At 48.1% G+C, this 21,114-nt stretch overlaps 1 protein-coding gene across 3 annotated transcripts; it reads right to left on the minus strand.

The window, feature by feature from the left end:
* Positions 1–5,362: 5,362 nt before the first annotated feature.
* HBEGF (heparin binding EGF like growth factor) lies at positions 5,363–17,423 on the minus strand. Of its 3 annotated transcripts, none has more exons than XM_041768242.1 (6): positions 17,080–17,423; positions 16,701–16,874; positions 13,680–13,860; positions 8,206–8,361; positions 7,312–7,402; positions 5,363–6,798 (listed from the first exon to the last, which is right to left on the minus strand). In XM_041768242.1, the coding sequence occupies exons 1-5, from the start codon at positions 17,123–17,125 to the stop codon at positions 7,330–7,332; spliced, it is 630 nt and encodes a 209-aa protein (XP_041624176.1). In that variant the 5' UTR covers positions 17,126–17,423; the 3' UTR covers positions 5,363–6,798; positions 7,312–7,329. The 3 variants fall into 3 exon arrangements, with proteins under 3 accessions (XP_041624176.1, XP_041624177.1, XP_041624178.1); XM_041768243.1 differs by having other exon boundaries at positions 5,363–7,061; XM_041768244.1 differs by having other exon boundaries at positions 13,680–13,857; positions 17,080–17,421.
* Positions 17,424–21,114: the final 3,691 nt, after the last annotated feature.

Here is a 21,114-nt window from a genome sequence, read left to right on the forward strand (position 1 = left end):
CTGTTCCCTGGAGGCCTGGCCTGGTCTGGGCACTTTATCACAGCGAGGAGGAAAATACAGAGGTTTCTCCTCTCTTCTCTTTTGGGAGGATGGTGGCCAAGATGGGAGTCTATGTTCACTGAGGAGACTAGGCCCTCCTGGGAAGGGTCAGAAGCAAAATGGCATTAGCTGACAGAAGTCCTGTGCGACATAGTGTACCTCTCAGAGCCTCTTGGCTCTTATTCATGAAACTGGGGATAATAATACTACCTGAGGCACTATGAGAATTAAATATGATGCTATAATAGGAACACACTTTAGAGCCATGAAACACCATGTTAATGTCAGGTGTCCTTACTGTTTCTGTTTTCAGATCCTTCTTATTTACACTTTTGCCTCTTTTTTTTCTTCCTTGCATCCCCCCTCCCTTTCATTGTCTTCTCTGCAGTGCCCTCCTTCACTCCATATGGACTTATTATGTCCACAAAAAAAATTTTATTACGAAGGCTGCTGTGAACTCCTCCCCCATTCCTTCACATTTTGATGAATAGAATCATCCTCTACTCAGTTTCTCAGGTTAAAATCCAAGAAGTTGTCTTCAAACACCCACATTCCACCCACATGTCTCACAGGTGATTCCTCCAAAACATATCCCGAATTTGACCATTTTTTACCACCACCTCTCCTACCACTGTAACCCTGGCCACCAGCATGTCTTCCCTGGATGACTGCAGGGGCCTCCGAACTGATCTCGCTTCTTTCACTCTTGCCCCCTTGAACCCCTTTTGTGCATAGCAGAGTCATATTTGTAAAACATAAATCAAATAATATCATTCACCTGCTCAAAACACTCCGCTGGCTTCCAAATGGTTTACCATAGTCTACAAGGCCCTACATAATCTCATTCTTGCCTTCCTCTTTAACCGTCAATGGCTATACTACAGCTCAGGGGTGTCTTTCTGCCCTTCATACAAACTACACTTATTTTTGTCTTAGAGCCTTGATATGCCTCATCCCATCTTGTCTCAGTTCAGATGTTACCTCCTCAGAGGGACCTTTGAGCTGCCTATATAAATTAATTCTGTCCCCAATGACTCTTCAGCACATCATTCTTTTGTGTGTGTGTTACTTATTTCTGAGGTTATCCTATTTCTTTATTTATACATGTATTATTGGTCCACGTTTCAGTCTCATCCACCAACCTCCAGTGGCAAGAACAATACTTAGCACACGATAAATGCCCACTCAATTTTGTGGATGAATGAATGAATGCCCTTGCTCCAGAAGTACTTCTCTCTCTTTTCTTCCCCTACCCTTGCTCCAATCAAAATGCCCTCTCCTTCAGAGCATGGATTTCATTCGGAAGGTGATAGGGAGGTCTCCACAAATATTTGCTGAATGAATGAAGCTAAGATGAATTACACCAACAAAGAATGTCAGCCTCTTGATGCTTAGCTATTCCCAGAAGCATCAGCATTCTCAAACTGGAAGCTTGAATTTCAGGCATTGTTGACAAAGGGAAGAATTTCGGGCCAGCCAAATTGAAGTGATATATTTGGATAGAATTGCTATTCCAGGGCTTCTTAAACCCACGAATATTTATTAAGACCCTTTGTTATTTTTTAAAGATTTTATTTATTTATTCATGAGAGACACAGAGAGGCAGAGACACAGGCAGAGGGAGAAGCAGGTTCCATGCAGGGAGCCCGATGTGGGACTTGATCTGGGCACTCCAGGATCACTCCCTGGGCCGAAGGCAGGCACTAAACCCCTGAGCCACCCAGGCATCCCTATTAAGACCCTTTAAAGCTCCTCTGAAACCACAGTTGACATTAAATGTAAAACAGTGATTGAGAAGCACTGTTTGTGTCTAAGGAAAAAATTGTGGACTAGGAATCAGGAGGCTGGGTTTCAATGCCCAGTGTGCCTCTAATTAGTTCCTTGGACAAGTTGCTAAAGATTATTAACACTTACTGAGTATCTAACATGTGCCTGACCCTGAGCTAGGCACTTCCTTCACAGATACCATTTTTGCAACTCCTCAACGTGGATATATTTAGTATCTCTTTTATAGGCTGGGAGAGAGGTTCAGAGAGGTCAGGTATCATGTATGAGGGCACTCCCTAATAAACAGTGGAGCCTGGACTCAGACCCAAGATTGTAGCAGCCCGCCCTCCCATTGCTTCCCCTGTACACTGATAAGGCACCTCACACCTTCTCCCATGAATTTGTAAACTGGGGGCAGGGGAAGAAACTCTTGGGCTTTAAGGAATTGCTTTCTGAAATCCCTTTCACGTGAGCTCCTCACTGTAGTCTTATTTTTGGATGAACACAGGAAGAAGAGAAAACAAGTCTGGCCATAAGAACTCATTTACGGGGGAGCCCTGGCTGGCTCAGCGGTTTAGCACCTGCCTTCCGCCCAGGGTGTGATCCTGGAGTCCTGGGATCGAGTCCTGCATTGGGCTCCCTGCGAGGAGCCTGCTTCTCCCTCTACCTGTGTCTCTGCCTCTCTCTCTCTCTCTCTCTCTCTCTCTCTCTCTCTGTCTCTCATGAATAAATAAATAAATCTTTGAAAAAAAAGAAAGAACTCATTTGGGAATGTAACTTAGTAGTTCGAGTGAAGGTTTGGGAGTTAAGATCCTAAGTTAACATCTAGATTTTGCCACCTCACCTTAGGCATCCACAACATGGGTAATCAGAGCACCTGCCTCCTCGGTCATGATGAGATGCAACCGAGATGATGTTGGTAGAGTGTGAGGCCCAGGGGGCCCGGGTCAGGGAGCACTTCCTTGACTATCAAATATTTGCTAGCTTAATAATGATTATGATGAACATTATAAAAGAAAGTATGGTAAAGGCAGCCAAAGGGGAAGCACATAGGCGAAGAGGTAGGTGCTTCTCAGTGCACAGGAGGGCCAGATTACTGGTAGCCAATCTTGAGAAGAGGCTCCCAGAGCCGCATCAGCCAAGTAGATGCCCAGTGAGGGCTCTGTTGAAGCGGAGGGAGCTCCCAGCAGTAGCAGCAGCAGCAGCAGCAGCAGCAGCAGCAGCAGCAGCAGCAGGAGAGAGCTCCTGAAAGGCAGGAAGCCCAGAGGCCGCAGGAAACATTAGCTGGAAAAACCAAGTGTGTTTGAAAGGCTGAACCTGGTATAAGATTGGAGCAGGAGAGCCCCACGAAGAGTTCAGAGTAACTCACTGCTCCATAGTTATTTCTGACTGATTTATTTCTCTCTGAGTTATTTCTCTGATTACCAAAGTAATATACTGGTACTTTACAGAGCTTTATATAATGCAAATAGCAAAAGAGTCCCCTATCCAGGTTTTGAAAAGTCTTTTTATTGCAGTTTAATATGTACAGAGAAATGCACAAAACATTCTCAGTGAATTTTCTCAAAGTGAATACTTCCTGGTAGCCAGCACCCAGATTGTGGAACAATGTTAATCAAGGGGCCGGAAGTCACCCTGTCTTGCCCCTTTCCAATCACTGCTGATCCCAACAGGAATTTCTTTCACCGTAGATTAGTATTACCTGTTTTAAATTTTTATTTTTATTGTTTTTAAAAATATTTTATTTATTTTAGAGGAAGAGCATGCAGGAGTGAGGGAGTGGGGGAGGGGCAGAGGGAGAGGGAGAGAATCTCAAGCAGATTTTGTGGGCAGCACAGACCAAGGCAGGACTTGATCCCATAACCCCTGAGATCATAATCTGAGTTGAAATCAAGAGTTGGATGCTTAGCCGACTGAGCCACCCAGGTGCCCCGTTTTAATATCTTAAATGAATAGAATCACATAGAATGTACCCTTTTGTGTCTGGCTTTTTTCACTCAGCATTATGTTGTAAGATCATTCCATATTGCTATCTAGTATTTCATCACGTAAGATATACCACAATTTGTTTGATATTTCATTTCATTGTCAAATGTTGATGGCTTTAGGGGTAGTTTTCCAGTTTTTAATTTTTGTAAGCTGCTTTTAAGCTATTGTAAACTATTTTTAATTATTTTATGTTAAGATCACTCTTGTATATGTCTTTTGGTAAATATATGCACTCAATTCTCTTGTATATATCCCTAGGAATGAAATTGCTGGGTTATAGGATGTGTATATGTTCAGCTCTGGTAGTTACTAGTCTCCAAAATTTTAAAACATATTCAGATATAAGATCTCTGTGTGGGTTCCTGGAGAAATTTGAGAGTATCACAGTTCTCTAAGAGAAAAGGATGAGGAGGGAGCAGTCCAGTAGCACTTGTCCAATGACTTCCCAATGGATCTCTCTGCCTCCAATGTACCCAGGACACCATGGCCAGATGACCTACCCCTAATTTCACATTTATCCCGTAATCTCCACCCATCCTCCCCAACAGCTCTTTAAACCCAACCACACTTCCAGGGCAGCATTGGATCACATACCTGCCCACTTGCCAGCCTTTGACTAGATTTTAGTCATTTCTTATTTTCATTCATCCATATTGACAAATATTGAAAGCCTATGATTAGTGCAATGTACATATCCCTACCTTCATAAAGCTAGCATTCTAGTAGGAAGAGATAGACAATCAACAAATAAGAAAATGGGGATGCCTGGGTGGCTCAACAACTGAGCATCTGCCTTTGGCTCAGGGTGTGATCCTGGGGTCCTGGGATAGAGTCCCACATCAGGCTCCCTGCAGGGAGCCTGCTTCTCCCTCTGCCTGTGTCTCTGCCTCTCTCTGTGTGTCTCTCATTAATAAATAAATAAAATCTTAAAAACAACAAAAACAAAAAGAATGTTAGTCTTGATTAGGGCTCTGGTGGAAAAGAAAGCAATGTAAGGAGAATAAGAAGCTACTGTCAAATAGGTTGGTCAGGGAAAGCCTGCAGGGCAGATAGTAATGCATTCAGCATTATTCTAAAGATAGGAGTGAAAGGCTTTGCTGATAGATTGGTTGTGGAGCATGAGAGGGAAGTCAAAGATGCCTTGTTTCCACCAGAGGCAATGCCTCATTGTGGATACAGCACAGGACCAGGCCCTGAGCCCAGAGTCTATTGACTAAATGAGTGGACATCTTTCCTGGTTATAGCCAGTCAAACTTCCAATGTGAAAGGTTTATTTTCTGTTGTCTCAGAAATAGTATAAGTATAAAGACAAATAATTGCAGTCAGACTGCCAGTCCTAGCTCTGTCACTTACCAACTGTGTTTCTTCAGGCAAGTTACATAATATCTCTGAGCCTCAGTTTTCTCTTCAGGAAAAATGGGATGATGACAGTACCTCTATCACACTGTTGTCAGGGATACCAAGATAGAGTACATAAAAAAGCCTGGCCTAGAGCCTAAAATATTGATTCAGGGCTTAGGAAATACCTATGTTAAACCAGTTCCCAGATAAAACAGAAAGAAGTCTATGGAGTATGGGTTATCTTTATTTGAATTGCAAAATATAAATATGAACCAGGTTTGGAAATACAGGTTGTAACAGTTCAGAAATGGCACCAGCAACTTCCAGAAGGGACCATGACAGCATACCTTTTTAGTTTAAGTGAGGTGGATGGATTTACACAGAAGCCCCCCGACCCCAAACTCTGTAGTAATCGGTAGGTTATCAATTAACAAGAACAGGCAGCTCCAATGTTTCCTGCTCCTCCTCAGCCTTCTTCTTTGCTGATACCTTCTCTAGATCCTCCTCTGCTGCACTGACCCCTGCATGGAGTAGCACCAGAAGAATGGCAGGAGTAAGAAAAAATGTCTTGACATGAGAAAAAAGGAGTTCCCACTCTGTGGGCCTGGGGCCATAGGGGTGGAGGAGCCAGGAAAGCTGCAGGCATGGAAGTCCAACCTCTTAGGAGATTTGGCAAGGAGAGGACACAAGAAAACACCAATATCTGTTACACTTTGACATCAGCACCTTGGGCTTTTGAAACATAAACGGTAGACAAAATCGCCTAGGCAAGACTGCAGTCCAGCTCATAGAGTGGATCTGACAAAGTTAACTCCTATATCCTGACCGTACTGACCTCCCCCTGTGGCACCATGACTGTGGAAGATCTTCAGAAATGTGCACAGATAACAAATGACTACAGATGGGTCACAGAACCATCTCAAAGTTATGGCAGAGGAGAACAATGCTGAGCCAGATGGTGGGCATGCCAGGTGGAGGGCCAGGACACTGCCAAAGTAACAGACTAGGCACTTGAAATATTATTGTTAGATTGTTAAAAACTAAATAAATTAACATACATAGAATAAAATAAATATATAATTTAAGAGGCATTTTACAAACAAACAAACAAACAAAAAATAGTTGTTATTTTTCCATCTGGGTAGAAGTCCCAAAATTCAGAGTTCTCAGGCTTGTGGTATTTCACAGTTAGCTCATCAAATCCAGCGCTTGAGGATCCAAACAGCAGATCCCTTGGTGGCTACTTGAGTATATGGCTTCTCAATCTTTGTTACTTTCTTTCAATCCACAAATCTTTAATTCTTCTTCTCCTTCTTCTTTTTTTATCTGTCAAAGATCCTGGAGCATATGGAATTTAACTGGCATCTTAATCCAGAAGTTAATTATTTAAACAAACTTATGGGGGTAGGTGGGGTTTGGTGGAAGGAAATCAGAAGGGCATGAAGGTCTCTCACTTTCGCTTTCTTCTGACCAAGATTCCATTTTGACATATTCTGTTTGGCACTTGAAGGCTCTGGTATTTTGGCAAAGCAATTATGAAGGGCCAATCTAGATAGCAACTGGGAAAGAAGGAATCTTCCTGACTAGCTGTGACGTCCTTTCCCTCTGCAGAGTCTACGATCAGCTGTGTCTTCTCGGAGGTAGCAGTCCCCCTGCAGATTCCTAAAGCACAAGAGGAAGGCATTTAAAGCTGGATCCAGCGGCAGCTGGGTGGCTCAGTCGGTTAAGCATCTGCCTTCGGCTCAGGTCATGATCTTGGACTTCCAGGATCGAGCCTCAAATCAGGCTCCCTGCTCAGTGGGGAGTCTGTTTCTCCCTCTGCCTCTCACCCCACTCATACTCTCTCTTTCTCTCAAATAAATAAACAAAGCTGGATTCGGTCTTAAGAGTTTCCCAGGTCCAGTCTTATGAAGTAGGAAGATCACCTGGGGCAGAAGAAGGAACAAGGATAGGAGAAAGTATTGTCTCAGGCATCTCTCTTGGGTATTTCTCTAGGAACTGTCACCCCAAGTGGAGACAACCCACTGAAAACCTTTTTGAAACCATTCTGCAATAGGACCCTAACTCCACAGTAGCCTGCCCCCAACTCCTAGGTCGAGAGAAGAATTCAGAATACCTTGAAACAGATCTAGAGAAGATGGTGATGGTGCCATGGGGCAAAAGATGGACCATTACCTTGAGTACAGGTCTCTCTCAGTGGGAAGTAGTCATGCCTAACTTCACTTTCTCTTCACTTTCCACATCATAGCCTCCTCTCCTATGGTACCTGAAGGAGACAAGTTTTGTGAGCAAGCTCTGCCTGCTATGACAGGGTGCAGGTCCCAGAAGGTAGTGGTCCTTCAAAAGGCCATTGCCATGGTGGTTCCCTCCATTACCTGGAAATGCCAAGAGGCTATGGCAGCCCAATAGATCTCTGGTCAGAGGCCCAACTGCCCCAAGGAATGCCTGTCTCTAACAGCAGTCTATAATTTGTTAAGAACTTTGACCTCATCTACACGATCCTCATAATATCCTTATGAGGTAGGTAGAAATTACAATCATCATGAGATTTTAACCCTCAGAAAGACAGGTAACTTGGTCCAGGTCTCCCAACAGATGAATTGTACAGCTTGAAAATGGGCATCGAGCACTTGGTAGGTCTCCCTCAACCTAGAATACAACCTGGACTGGAAGCATGGCCTGAGGTTGAAATGCCTCAGAATTGAAAGGTATACCAATAGCCATATACCACCCATGCTTTGTCTATCAAACCACACACTAATGCCATCAGAGAACAGAGCAAAGGGAAGGAACCATATGAAGAGAGACCCATGGGTGGGTTACTAGACTTGCTGTGAAAAGCAGGACCTGCTATGACCTGGCAATTTTTGCCCTGGGCTCTGGACACTGGACTCACATCTCACCCAAGAAACTAGGTGCCTAGAGAAGCTAGGTTCCTCAGGTATGTCAGTCAAGTTCCTAGCCTGGAATTTGGGAGGTTGAAGGGCTCATGTGTTCACAGGCAGAAAACCCAGCAGGAGGAATGGAAGTTATTTGCAGAAACAGCCTGCAGGGGGCCCCAATACTCACCTAAACATGAGAAGCCCCACGATGACAAGCAGACAGACAGATGACAGCACCACAGCCACCACAGCCAAGATGGTTGTATGGTCATAAGTATATAAGCGATTTTCTACTGGAAGGCTCAGCCCATGGCACCTCTCTCCATGGTAACCGGGGTGGCAGCTGGTTCAAGACAGAAAAAAGCAGAGATGACGTTAGTGGTTTGGCCTCTCTCTCTGTAGGCAATGACCCTCCTACCTAAGCCAGATCCCAGTCCTCACAGCCTCAGCCTATCAATCCCTGGTCTTGATCCCTGCCCTTTCTCTCTCCTTCTAGTAGGGATCTAGGAGAAGAATCTTGAAAAGCCCCTCTGAAGGTTCTGTGGCTTTCCTCCCCGCACTCCTAGGCCCCCTCTCCATTCCCTCTGGTTATCTGGCTCAAGATTACTGCTCCAGGCAGGGAAAAAGTGAGGAAGGACTTCAAGGTCCAAGCTACATATGTTCCATGTGTGGATGATTTATTACATGTGTATTAAGACAGTCTGTTTAAGCCCCTCAGAGGTGTAGGCCTATGTACTAGTGGGTTGAGTCGAGGGGACTATCACTCCTTCTAGTGAGGCCCCTTAACTCTGACCCAGAAATAAAGCCAGCCTTCTTCACCACTGCTTCCAGCACTCAGTGCCTCTCAGCCACAGCCCATCCTATTAATAGGTCCTGTTCCTTTGCCAGGAGTCATTTTTCTCAAGTTCCCTTCATTGAACTCCCAGCTCCCTCTGGGTGCAGGGCCCAACTTGAGAGCTTCACATTGACTTTTGGCCTCTGAACCCTGGGCTATCTGACCTCCTACATCATAGGACAAAGTAAACAAACCAAGGTAACTTCTTGCCCAGCTGTCTAGCCAGAGCATTGGAAAAAAATTAAAAACCTTTTGGGTTTTCACACTCAAGAAATAAATCAGATGGCAAATGCCTGTTCTAACTAAAGCATTTCCTTGAAACTCTTAGGAAGACTTGGAAGCACTTTCAGTTGAACAAGTACATTCATGTCCCTTCCTTTATCCAAGCACTGGAAAGGCCCTTTGATGTAGGTGGAACCCCATGTTACAGAAAGGCAGAGCTGTCTTCCCCATGGTCACTTGGCAGAGCAGAGGTGTGGTCTTGGTTTGTTTGACCCTGAGCTCCGTTTGTCCCATCACACTCACAACTGCATTGGTTCCATCTGCCTGGGGACTCTAGGCCATTGCCTCACTGAATAGTTGGCTATTGGCCCTCTATTTTGAGTTGGCCCTCCTCTGAGAAGCAGGTCGTACATGTGATGCCTCAGAGCAAGGAATCCCTTCTTCCTACTGAGAGGCACCCCAGAAGCAGACCTATCCAAACCTGGCAGCAGTAGGGGGGGCCAGGCTGCCCCTGTGGAGTGCTGGGCACCTCTCTCTGGCTCAGCTCCTCCTGGGTGCTTTGGGAAACCACCTCACTGCAGGATAAATGTGTGTCAGCCCCATATACACACAGCAGGGCACCCAGCTCCTTGCCCAGCCTCTCTATGCATCTGTCCCGTTGGCCAAGGCGGGGCAAACAATAACCTCCATGCTGACAGGATACAGAGGAAGCTCTCGGGAGTGCCCTTGGAAAATTGCTCATGCACAGCAGTTTACAGAGCACACTACTTATCTGCTAGCCCAACTGAGACTCATAACATCTGGTGGGCAGGTACAGCCCCATTTTACAGACTGAAAGACTAAGAGTAAGGGTTAAAGGGATTGTGATTTGCCAAAAGTAGCACAACTAAGAGGCAACAAGACTAAGATGAGAAACCAGTCTTAGCAGATTCCAAATTCATGATTCTTCTCACTCTGAACAGTGCAAATAACCCCAAGGAAACACATATCTCATGAGGTGATAGCTTCCTGGGGCTGTCTGACCCTGCTCCTTGACTTATTATTATATTATTATTATTAACTTGGATAATAAATAGCAAACATTAAAGGCTTACTGGGAGCCAAGTATCTATGCTAATTGCTTTACAAGAATCATGTGGTTTAATCTCAAAAATATCTCTGTGAAGTAGGAGTTTCTATCCCCATTTTAAAGAGGGAGAGAGGGGATCCCTGGGTGGCTCAGCGGTTTAGCGCTTGCCTTTGGCCCAGGGCGCGATCCTGGAGTCCCGGGATCGAGTCCCACGTCGGGCTCCCTGCGTGGAGCCTGCTTCTCCCTCTGCCTGTGTCTCTGCCTCTCCCTCTATGTCTATCATGAATGAATGAATGAATAAATAAATAAAATCTTTAAAAAAAATAAAGAGGGAGAGATTGAGGCTTAAGTTCCTAGCTAATTTGCCCAAGGTTATACAGCCAGTGAGAGATAGAGCCAGGATTTAGCCCAACAGTCTAGATGACTTCAGAGACTATGCTCCCCTGTGGGGGTGGGGAAGGGAAGCTGAGGCTGTTTTTCACTTCCAGCCATCACTCAAACCCCACAGGTAGTTACTCAGATGATAGAAATAAAGCTTGGTCTCAGAGTCCCGCAATTCAGTTACATAATCTCTCCACCCCCATCCTGAGTCAAAAGGATAATAATGTAAACATCCTAATATTACCCACCTCCCTCTCCCTTTGCAAATGACTCCTGGCCTTCCCAGGGAGTGGGGGGCAGATGAGTATGTTCCAAGCATGGGGGGGGTGGCAAGGGGGGGCAAGATAATGTGTCTTGCTCAAAGCCAGCAACCCACAAAACTGGAACATGTTCCTCCTACTGATGGTTGTGACCCATTTCAGAACTTGTATTACAATGGCAGTAAGAAACCTCTAGGGTCCAGAGACATTTTCCAAACCAGGTTTCTCCGCCCCTACACCATGTCTTGTTGCTATTTCTAGCCAGGTGGTCTTGAGCAAATTACTTTTACCTTTCTAAGCTTTGGTTTACTCATTTGAAACACAGGAATAATAAACACCTACCTCTCCAGAGTATTTTGAAGATCGAATGAGATACTACACTTAAACAGCACTTAACAAAAGGCCAAGCCCCACATATGTGTGAGTTATTACAAAATTAGACTCCACAGGGTACTGCCCTGAGGAATTAGTACCACAGGGTACTGTCGAGAAGGGGGCTCGACATTCCTTCTCAGCATCTGGCCAATGAGGCCAAGGGAAGGCTCCTTGCCTGTCTCCCTCCCAGCTGATTCTCCTCAGCCTGACTGCCTCCAGGCTTCCTCCGGCCACAGGAAACTTTGCAGCCAGCTTCTGGGTCAGCAGCCAGTCAGGAGCCCCAGGAAACTGCTCTTTGAGGGCAACTTTTGGCTGGTGACACAAAAGCGTTTTCCTGTGTATGGTGGCTGTGGAGGAATAGTTTAGGAAGCCAGCTAGCCTCAAGCTCCTCAGGGCAGCCTGAATGCACCCTGGCTGGCGGTTCCTGAGTCTAGAGGGAAAGAGGAGCAACAAAAAGCCCCAAATGTAGGTAACCAAATATCACATTTCCCCAAACTGGGAGCTCTGTGTCTTCTTGCTACATTCTGCCCTGAGCTCCAAAGGCTGGAGGCAGGGGGAGCCAAAGCAGACACACAATCCAGTCTCTAGAAAATCTGTCTAGGAAGCAGAGACAAAGTCTTCAAATCAGACTGCCATGCTCTTAGGCTAGTGAAAACCTTCAGAGACCTCTAACCTAACAGCTGTCTCTATAAAATCGTATTCAAACTCTGGAAGGATAGATAGGGAAGAAGGACACAAGCCAATACCTGGTCCTGCCTGGGGGCATGAAAAGCATGCTGGACTGAAAGGCACCTGAATCCTTGTCCTGTTTCCATCCATTTATTTAGCTGTTGATCTCAGGCAAATCACTTCCAACTTCCTGGCTCTAGTGTCCTCATCTTTCAACTAGAGACAGCAAGCCCTGTCAACCACCCTAGAACTTTTGATAATTCCAGGACAGGACTATAATTCCCCATTCCCTAGAATAGTTGGCACCAAGTGGGTACTCCACACATACTGGCTCGGTTCAGCTCATATTAAATGTTAATTGTGAGGCTATGGGGGGCAAAGGAGAGGAGGCACCACCTTTGTCCCAGGCACCCTCATCTACTGGCTTTAGCTGACAGTCAGGATCTGTTCTCCAGGATAGCAGCCTTACAAAGGTTCTCAGCTAAGCAGTGGAAGTCCATCCACCAAAGCCCTGGACTAGTTTGGACCAGACAGACTCCTGGTCTCAACCCATCTTGACTGCCTTCATCCTGTGCTAATGATGGCATTTTACAAATTTAAGACAACCATTTCCTACCCTATCCCCAAGACCTTGGGAAGAATAATATGGGAACTGTCTATGTTACTTTAAAGCAACTCCCTCTAATTCCAAGCTCCTGAAAAGGATGTTATAGGGGAGGACACACAAGTGATCATGAACATGGTGGAGAGTGACGGGTCTGCCTGCCAGCTGCCAAATACAGGGCAGCTTTGCTATGTAAGATCAGACAGGACAAGGAAACTTTAAAAAGCCAAGGGATCTGGACTAATCACAGTAGCAGAGATGCCAGGCAGCCAGCCTTTTTTGATAGGTTGAGATGTGGTGTGCACCTAATAATCTCCTGGTCCTGTCCAGAGTCTCCCAGGTCACAAAGCCTGTCTCTCCATAGGGACCTTGTGCCCAGAGGAAGAGAGTGGATGTTTGTAGTCGAATGTGGGTGTTGGCCTTGGGTACAGTGGCCACATTATGCCTGCCAGATAGCAGGACAGTGTTGTCATCCCTGAGGGGTGCCAAGGCAGCCATTTGCTGGGCTTGGCCTGGCAGAGAAGCTGGGGAACCCATGGCCCCTCCACCCAGGAAAAGGGTGGTGCTGCCTGACCAGGGGCTGATGTCTACTGGGTTGGGTTCCATTTCCTGTTAATCTTGCACAAAGGAAGTGTTCTCCCAATCCCATGGCCAAAGGGCAATTCCCATTATGTCCCCCAGGTCTTGGCCCTTGCTGGGATGAGGAAGAAGAGGGGAAAGGGCCTCTCCCTGCTCCTGCGATGATTGCTTTCTGTATAGTCCTGCCATGCCTTCAAATCAACCCACGTGTGCTCACTCATGTGGGCACACATACATCCAAGCACACACATCTGCACAGCGTGGGTCCAAATGCACCTCCCACCTGTCTTCAGGGCTTGGGAAGGGAGGCCATAGGAGCTCCACTCCACCCAGGAAGCCTACATGGGTCCTACTGGTTTATCCCACGTGGAATAGGGCATGAAGTAGGAATGAATGAAGGACCTGGCTGCAGGCATCAGCTCTCTTGGCCACATGTCATGCCTGAGCAAGCAGGAAATGTCCCTAAGGATGAAAGAGCGTCACAAATCTACACCACAGGAAATTACAAACCCATGCAGGGGAGAGCCCCTTCCGCTGACTAAAAATATTTCCCCTCCTCCCAGCTTCCGCCTAAAGATTGAGAAGCAACTGGGTAGAATTATGAATTCAAGGAACAGTGACAACGAGGAACAGCCACGTGACTACAGCTCAGGGAAAGGACACTTACATGCAGGATGGAGCCCGGAGCTCCTTCACATATTTGCATTCTCCATGGATGCAGAAGTCCTTGTATTTCCGAAGACACGGGTCTCTCTTCCTCCCTAAGCCTTTGCCTTTCTTCTTTTTTTTCCCACGTTCCTCCTTACTGGGTGTGGCCAGAGCCTGTGGCTTGGAGGAGAAAGCAGCTGCTAGGGGGGAAAAGGACCCTGTTAGGCCTTTAACTCTCCTGGGGGAAAGACTCAGAACAGCACCATGTCTAGAAGGAGTACAGGCTCTTTAATCTCACCTGTAGTCAGAGGCCTTGGGAAGCCCCTTGGCTCAGTGCCTCCCAGGAGCTAAAGACTGAGCAGGACCACCAGAAGGCAGGGGAGGAAGCAGAGGCTACAGGGGTCCCAAGGAAGGAATTTCTCAGACTTAGTTCAAGAACTTCATTCGAACAATGCTAGCTTCTGTTGAGTTCACTGCCGCTGACGGGGCAGTTCTACTAACCTCACCCCCACCCCACTGTCCATCCCCATCTACTCCCCCACGCCCACTTGGTGCTATTTTGGCCTTAAATCAGCATCATTTCCTGATGCTGCACTCACTGACCCACTTGCAGGAAGACAGTGTCAGAGATAAAAATTGTTTCTGGAGAAGGTACTTGGAGGGTTTTTTTCTTTCTTTGGTGGTGGTGGGGGAGGCTCCTAAAATAACAACAGTGTCCATGTCCAGATGGCCCCCTCTGAAGCACCCACTAGCACCAGGGTACCATGCACCCAGGCCAGAGCCAGGCTTGGGAACCACAAGCAGGCCATCCCTGGTCAGGGCCTTGCTTTTTTGACCTCAGAGTATTTACCCTGCTCTATGTCCTTTGCAGCTTACCACTCCTCTCAAAGGTCTATTACATTTATCCCCAAATGTCCTGTTTATAGCTCTCTAGGATGGATGAGTATAATGTGTACAAGGGGGAGAAAGATGGAAAGTAAGGAATTACCTAGAAGGAACTGGAACAAGGATGACTCCCCCCCTTTTCACATTTTCCAGCTGGGACTGACCATGGGCTACACCCAGCAGCCCATCAGGGGTCTGACACCAGTCCCCTTTCCCCTGCTCCCAGAGGAAAAAAAGTGCCCACTGTACAATGGCTGTAGCCTTGTGTCTGGTGCAAGGGTTAGCATCAAACATTAGACTGGAGACGCAGGATCCTCAAGCGGGGAGTGACTTGAAAGAATATCATGGCTTTCCATTTTCTGATAAAAAACTTGAGGTCTCTTAAAATTAAAAAAAAATGTTTTTTAATTAAAAAAAAAAAAACTTGAGGTCTCGAAAGGCAGTGATTTGGTGAAGGTCATGCAGAATTGAGATCAGAAATGTGGTCTCTGGATTCCATATCCAGTGCTCTTTCTCAATATACCAAACTGCTCACACACCCCTGTCCCTTCCCCTGTACAAGTCTAGAACACCCCGGATATTGAACCAGGAAGGAGACAATGAATGGACTCTGAAGTCAACAGACCTGTGCTCCCGCTTCAGCGCCATGAACTTAGGTAAGTGACTTAATCTCTCTGAACCTTGGGGTGCTCAGTAAGTAGTGGCTAGCAGTGCAATTTCAGAGGGTTGCTACAGGATTAATTAACCCACAATAGCATAATGACTGCCTAGAACACAGCAGGTACTTAATAAACAGTAATAGTTATTCATTTTAGATGATAGGATCCCCAGACATGAAAATCAGTTTTCACCCAGCAAAGCCAAGAGAAGGGAAGAAAGGCAGGTGCCAGTAGTCCCACAGACCCCAGTTTCCTCTGGTATAGACCCAAGCCTCTTCAGCGCTCAGAAGGTGAAGCAGATGCTCAAGAGTGACCAGAACTGTGGTAAAATTGTGGCAGAAGGGGCAAGCCAACCAGAAGGGAGGACGAAAGTGACAGGGTGACAGCCAGGCTCCTGCCAGGGACAGGGAGCAGTGAGTCAGGTCAGCAGAGGTATGAGGAGCAGCTGTGTGGGTGGAGGGTGAGTCACAGCCCAGCTCTGCCCAGCCTAGGAGGCGATGGCTAGGAGAATCCAGGTTGTTCCAGCCACGGGCAACCCAAAAGGCTACTAGGAGAGGATGAAGGTTGACAACGCAGGCCCAGCTTGGGAGCAGACCTTTGATTTATACAAAGCAAGACAGCACCTCACCTAAGGGAAGCTCTGGGTAAGGGGTGGCTAAGGGGCAGGCGGGGCTAGAACAGGTGGGTATCTTTCCAACCCAATATAGTCATTCTGGTGCTTCAGGGCCCAGTCCCTGCTCCACCCTCAAGAATCACTTCAGGTGGCTGGGGGCAGGCAAGTGGGCAACGCTGAAGGCTCTGGACTCTGCCCTGTGCCTGTACTCAACTACAGCCACATCTGCTGGAGGATCCCACATGGCCCTTTTCCCTTGGAGTGTCTCTCAGGGACTCAGGGTGGTCAGGAAGTCTCCAGGCTTTGGGTAGGATTTGTAGACACGGAGCATTTCATTATGTCTCCCTAGGGACCCAGTGCCCATCATTCACAGCCTCCCAAGGAGGTGCTGGCCTCACCTGGGAGACCAAGAGATCCTCATTCCCCTCTGTTTCTCCAGCCTGGAGACAGGTGGACGGAGAAGACTGCACACCTACTACATTCCTAGGCTCTCCACATCTGTCATTTTATACACAATGGTCATTTGATAGAGGAATTAAGACTTGCACCGATTTTTACATAGGAACTTTACAGAAAACATCCCAACCATTCCTTGTTCCTTACTCCAGCTTACCCAGAAGTGTACAAGACCACGGACACCCTGCCTGCTCACTTTGCCCTAAACTACCCAGAAGGGGAGCAACTGGACATGTGAGACTCAACAGCAAGAAAGAGCGATCCACATTTCAGGATCCCCTAGCAAGCTTGTCGGGTTTAGCAGGTTTTCCTTAAAGTCCGCCATGAATACTCCCAACTCACAAGTGTGCCCAAACAGCGTGAACCCTGGATCCACTTATTCTTCAAGTGCCCACAGGGGTCAAGGATGAGGAGCCTTCATACCCACCTCTTAAAAGGTCCAGGTCCGTCTCTTCTAAGTCCAGGACTTCCCTGGCCCGGCCGCCTTCCGGGGGCACCAGCCGGTCCGTGGATTCGGTGGGAGAGTCCGGGTTGCCAGTTCCGGCCGCCAGCCCTCTCCGAAGACGCCCCAAGCTCTCGCCAGTCACCGACGCCGAGAGCACTGCAGGGGGGTGGGGGCGAGGCCGCGCATCAGACCCCTCTGCACCCCCGGGTCGCCGCGCGCACCGCAGCCGGCAGCCGTCTGCCGGGGAGCACGGGCCCCACCAAGTGGCCCGCGGCGGAGTCGCTGCAGCGCCCTTGCCCCCGGCCCCCGGCACAGTGGCCCCAACCCCCCCCACCTCCGGGGGCGTCGGCAGCCCTCTCACCTGCAGCCAGAAGGAGCTTCAGCACCACTGACCGCAGCAGCTTCATGGTCCCGGACCCGGCGGAGGCGGCGAGGCGGCAGTCACTTTGCAGGCGGCGACTGCGGGGCGCTGGCACGCGAGCCGGGCCGGGCGGAGCTCAGGGGATTCGGCCGGGCTGCGTCTGCCGCCGGCCTCCGGGTGCAAGCGTAGCCGGGACCTGCGCCGAGCCGGCGGCCGCTGGGTGTCTGCTCGCTCGGTCCGTCCGCCCACCCGGGCCCCTTGCGTCTCTGTCAGGCCGGCCAGCTGCTCGCCGCCCGCAGATCCCTCGGTGACTGAACGCTCCTGGCGCGCGGCGGGGAATAAGGCTCCTAGAGGCGCCGAGGCTCCGCCCCGCCCCCTCCCGCCCCTCCCCCGCCCCTCCCCCTCCCCCGCCTCCGCTCCCTCCCTCGGCCTCCCGCGCTGGGCCGCTCGCCCGGCTCCGGGCGCCCCTAACTCCGCGGGCGCGGCGAGGGAAGGGGGCGGGAGTAGGGGATGGCGCTCACATAATCTGGGACCCGGCCGGCCGGGGTAGCCACCGTCTAACTGTGGGAAGGGCTGCCGACCGGCAGGTGGCGGGGACACGTTCCAACCTTTCCGCAAACGCCGGGTGCGCTGCAGCCTCGCGAACGCTGAGCTGAGCCCTGCCCTTGGACACCCCTCGTTCCTTCCCCTACTCCAGGCCTGGTCCCTCCAGCCATCCCTGCTCCAATCCAGGGATCTGCACCCATGTCACCTGCTGAAAGTAACATTCTCCGCTTTGCCTAGCTACACAGCAAATAGTAAATAATGAGTTCGTTTATCATTTAAAAATTAGGTGAAAAAAAATTAGATACACGAATGCCAGCAGGTCTCATGAGCCCGAAGTAACCAGAACTGCAGTTGCAGGCACTTGGTATTAATCCAGCAAAAGCAAAGGAAGTATTCTTCCAGCTGCTGGAGTGGCTTCCCTCCATCTTTCTCCCAGAGGACATAGTCTTCATTAAGATTTTTGAACTATGGATTTTAATTCCCAGGCTTCTGGGATCTGAAGGACAATGGTTGTGCAACAAGACTCATAGTATTCCTCGTCTTGGAGCACCACTTTCTTCTCCAACTTAAAAACTGAGACCCTCTCCCATGGGACCCAGCTGGCTAGCATAGGTTGCTATGTTCAACAGGTGCCAGGAGATTGATGTATTTCTCCTCCAACCTAGTATTTTTACAGGGATCTTCTGCTGTCAATGTCCTAACCCAAAGAAATGACTCCCAGTAGATATTTCAGCTCCCAGGGACGTGCCGGGGAGGGAGTTGTATGACACAGGGCTGGGTTGGCATTCAGAGTCCTCAAATTGTGCCAGATAGAGCTGCTTGCCTGATTCAGCCCATGTGTAGAGATAAAAACAGGCTTCCTATTTATACACAGGCTATCCCACTGTTTCTATCCATCCCCACTTTTGTAGGGTCTGCCCTCTTGACTTACCCCTAGCAATACTTCCCATGCCTGGGTTTCCATAGTACACTGAAATCACTACATATGTAAGTTGAAATCTGGACCTTACTACTTACTGAGTGACCTTGAACAAAGTATTTCATTTCACTGAGCCTCAGTTTCCAAATCTCTCAAATGGAGGTAACAATAATAAGACTTTGTAGAGAGCTTTTTGAGGATTGAATGAGGGAACTCATATAAGAAAGCACTTAGTACAGTGCCAGGCATATTATAAGTTCTCAATAAATGTAAGCTATTATCTTATTATTACTAAGCATTCTACTTTGACAACTCCATTTCCTTAGAGGCTTTTTTCCTCTCCCTTCCCCCTGGGTCTGAGGCTATATGTTGTGGTTGGACTGGTTTCAGGCGGAAGCTCACCTGTCACCCATTTGGCCAAGTGCCACTGGGGGATTATTCTTTTGGGTGATCACTAGAACCTTAGTGGTTGGTCATCATCCAAGCCACACCTTGGTTCTCCCTCAGCAACCACATGACCACCTCCTTCCCCCAAATAAAACCACTTTGGGATGAGAGCTCTCCCCAGGGGAGGGTGGAGGGAAACACTTCCTGACACACAGCCAAGTCACCCCCTTCCCCTACCTGCCGCCAGGTTCACACCCTGCTCTCTTGTCCCAGCCTGCCTCTTCCTTTGCATGCTCTGTCTTTCTGCCTTCTCACCTCCACATCAGCCTTAGCCCCATTCATGGGGCAACTCCAAGCTTTCATCACACCTAGGAGCCTCACCCCACCTTGGTTTGTGTGTCAGCCAGGTTTTATGGGAAGGGCCTGGAAGATGAAGACAAAAGGCCTGGGATGTTTTGGGACAGTCACTTCCCCTCTCAGAACCTGGGGTGTCCTCTGACCAAAGAAAACAAATCACAATTCAGGCTGGAGTAATTTCAGTAGCTTATTTATTCCACAAACATCCAATGAATGCCTTTCAGCCACAAGGGACCCAGCAATAAACAAGACCATCAAGAATGCACTTTCATGAAGCTTCCACTCTGCAGAGAGAGAAACGGGCAACATGTTAAGTAAATAAAAACAGCTCCAGGGAAAGTTCAAATACAATGATACACTATAGGGTGATGTGTCCCAGTGCTTGGGATGACACTTTAGGTTTGGTGACTGATCAGCAGTGTCCTCTCTGAGCATGTGACATCTAAGCTGAAGCCTGAATGAAAAGACAGAAACAGACTTATGGTCATCCATTGCAAAAGCATCCCAAACCATGCAAATAGTTCAAAAACAGAAGTGGAAACAAACTTGGAACATTCAGGGAACAGCAGGAAGGCCAGAAAGGAAGGAGGGATATATAAGATAACGTTGAAGCAAAGGGCTAGTGACAGATGATGGAGGACATTACAAGCCCAGGCAGATGATGGATTTTATTTTCCTATCACTGTGGGCATCAAATGAGATGTTGATGGGAAAGGAGGATTATGCAGGATTTTTCATGTACTCCTCCACCTGCTCTCTGGCTGTCAAATACCAGCGACATACTCCTAAGGAAGTAGAGTCCAAACAGGCCACTCCAATTTCTTCAACTGTCTATGGATCTTGAGCAAACTGAGGCTTGAAGACTTCCTGGCCTTCAGCCACCAGTGAGTCACAAAGGGGCAAATCCAGAGCAGAAACCTTGGCATCCTGTTTTCCAGTTCTGTCCTGGGTTCCCTAGCTTCTGGGAACACAGGCTTCATGGGACACTGAGTGTCACTGACTCACTACTAAGCCATACAGACCTTGAGGGGGACAGAGGGAGGGAGAGGAGCCAATGGGGAGGAGGTGGGGGAAAGGGGTAATTGTGGTGGGAAAAAAGGGGGAAAGGGAGTTGGAGAGGGAATCAACTTGAATCCCTTCCCCAACGTGGCTGAGATGTCTGTGCCAGTAGATTCGCTCCCCCAAACCGGCTGCGTATCAGCATTACCCGAGAATTCATTAAAGATAAAGAGGTCCAAGCCCGACCTAGTCCTCCTAATTCAAAATCTCCTGGGATGGGGCCCAAGCACTTATACTTTTGTTAGTAATTCTGGCATCAGCCAGTGCAGAAGCACTGGTCTGCAGAGTTAACCAGAATAACTTATAGCATCTGAACAAAAATCTGAACCTCTGAGGCAGAGGAGCTTTAGGTAATGAAACTTCTGTGCTCAACACCTCACCTGCATTATCTAGCACAATCCACACAATTGCCCTCGGACTAGATATTCCTCCCCATTTTAAAGGATCAAGCTAACACAGGTGAGTAACAGTTCCAGGTCACCCAGTTGGTGAGAATCTAAGCCTCAATTTGAATTCATTTTTTTTTAAAGATTCTATTTATTTATTCATGAGAGAGGCAGAGACACAGGCAGAGGGAGAAGCAGGCCCCATGCAGGGAGACCAACCGGTCTCCAGGATCACACCCTGGACTGCAGGCGGCGCTAAACCGCTGAGCCACCGGGGCTGCCCCTCAATTTGAATTCTTTCCTTCTATCCAGGCCTGTGTTTTTAAGCTCAACACTAGCCCTTAACAATCAAATGAGACAATGGCTGCCTTCTCTCTGCTT

This window comes from Vulpes lagopus, chromosome 8 (assembly GCF_018345385.1).
Source record: "Vulpes lagopus strain Blue_001 chromosome 8, ASM1834538v1, whole genome shotgun sequence".
Taxonomy (NCBI): domain Eukaryota; kingdom Metazoa; phylum Chordata; class Mammalia; order Carnivora; family Canidae; genus Vulpes; species Vulpes lagopus.

What these genes read in the sequence shown, in the direction of transcription:
- HBEGF (XM_041768242.1), bottom strand. Translation starts at nt 17,125, where the DNA reads ATGAAGCTGCTGCGGTCAGTGGTGCTGAAGCTCCTTCTGGCTGCAG. An exon ending in GAAGCTCCTTCTGGCTGCAG is followed by an intron (nt 16,875 to 17,079) that starts GTGAGAGGGCTG and finishes ACCCCCCTGCAG; the next exon opens with TGCTCTCGGCGTCGGTGACT. An exon ending in GTGGGGCTTCTCATGTTTAG is followed by an intron (nt 7,403 to 8,205) that starts GTGAGTATTGGG and finishes TGTCTCCTTCAG; the next exon opens with GTACCATAGGAGAGGAGGCT.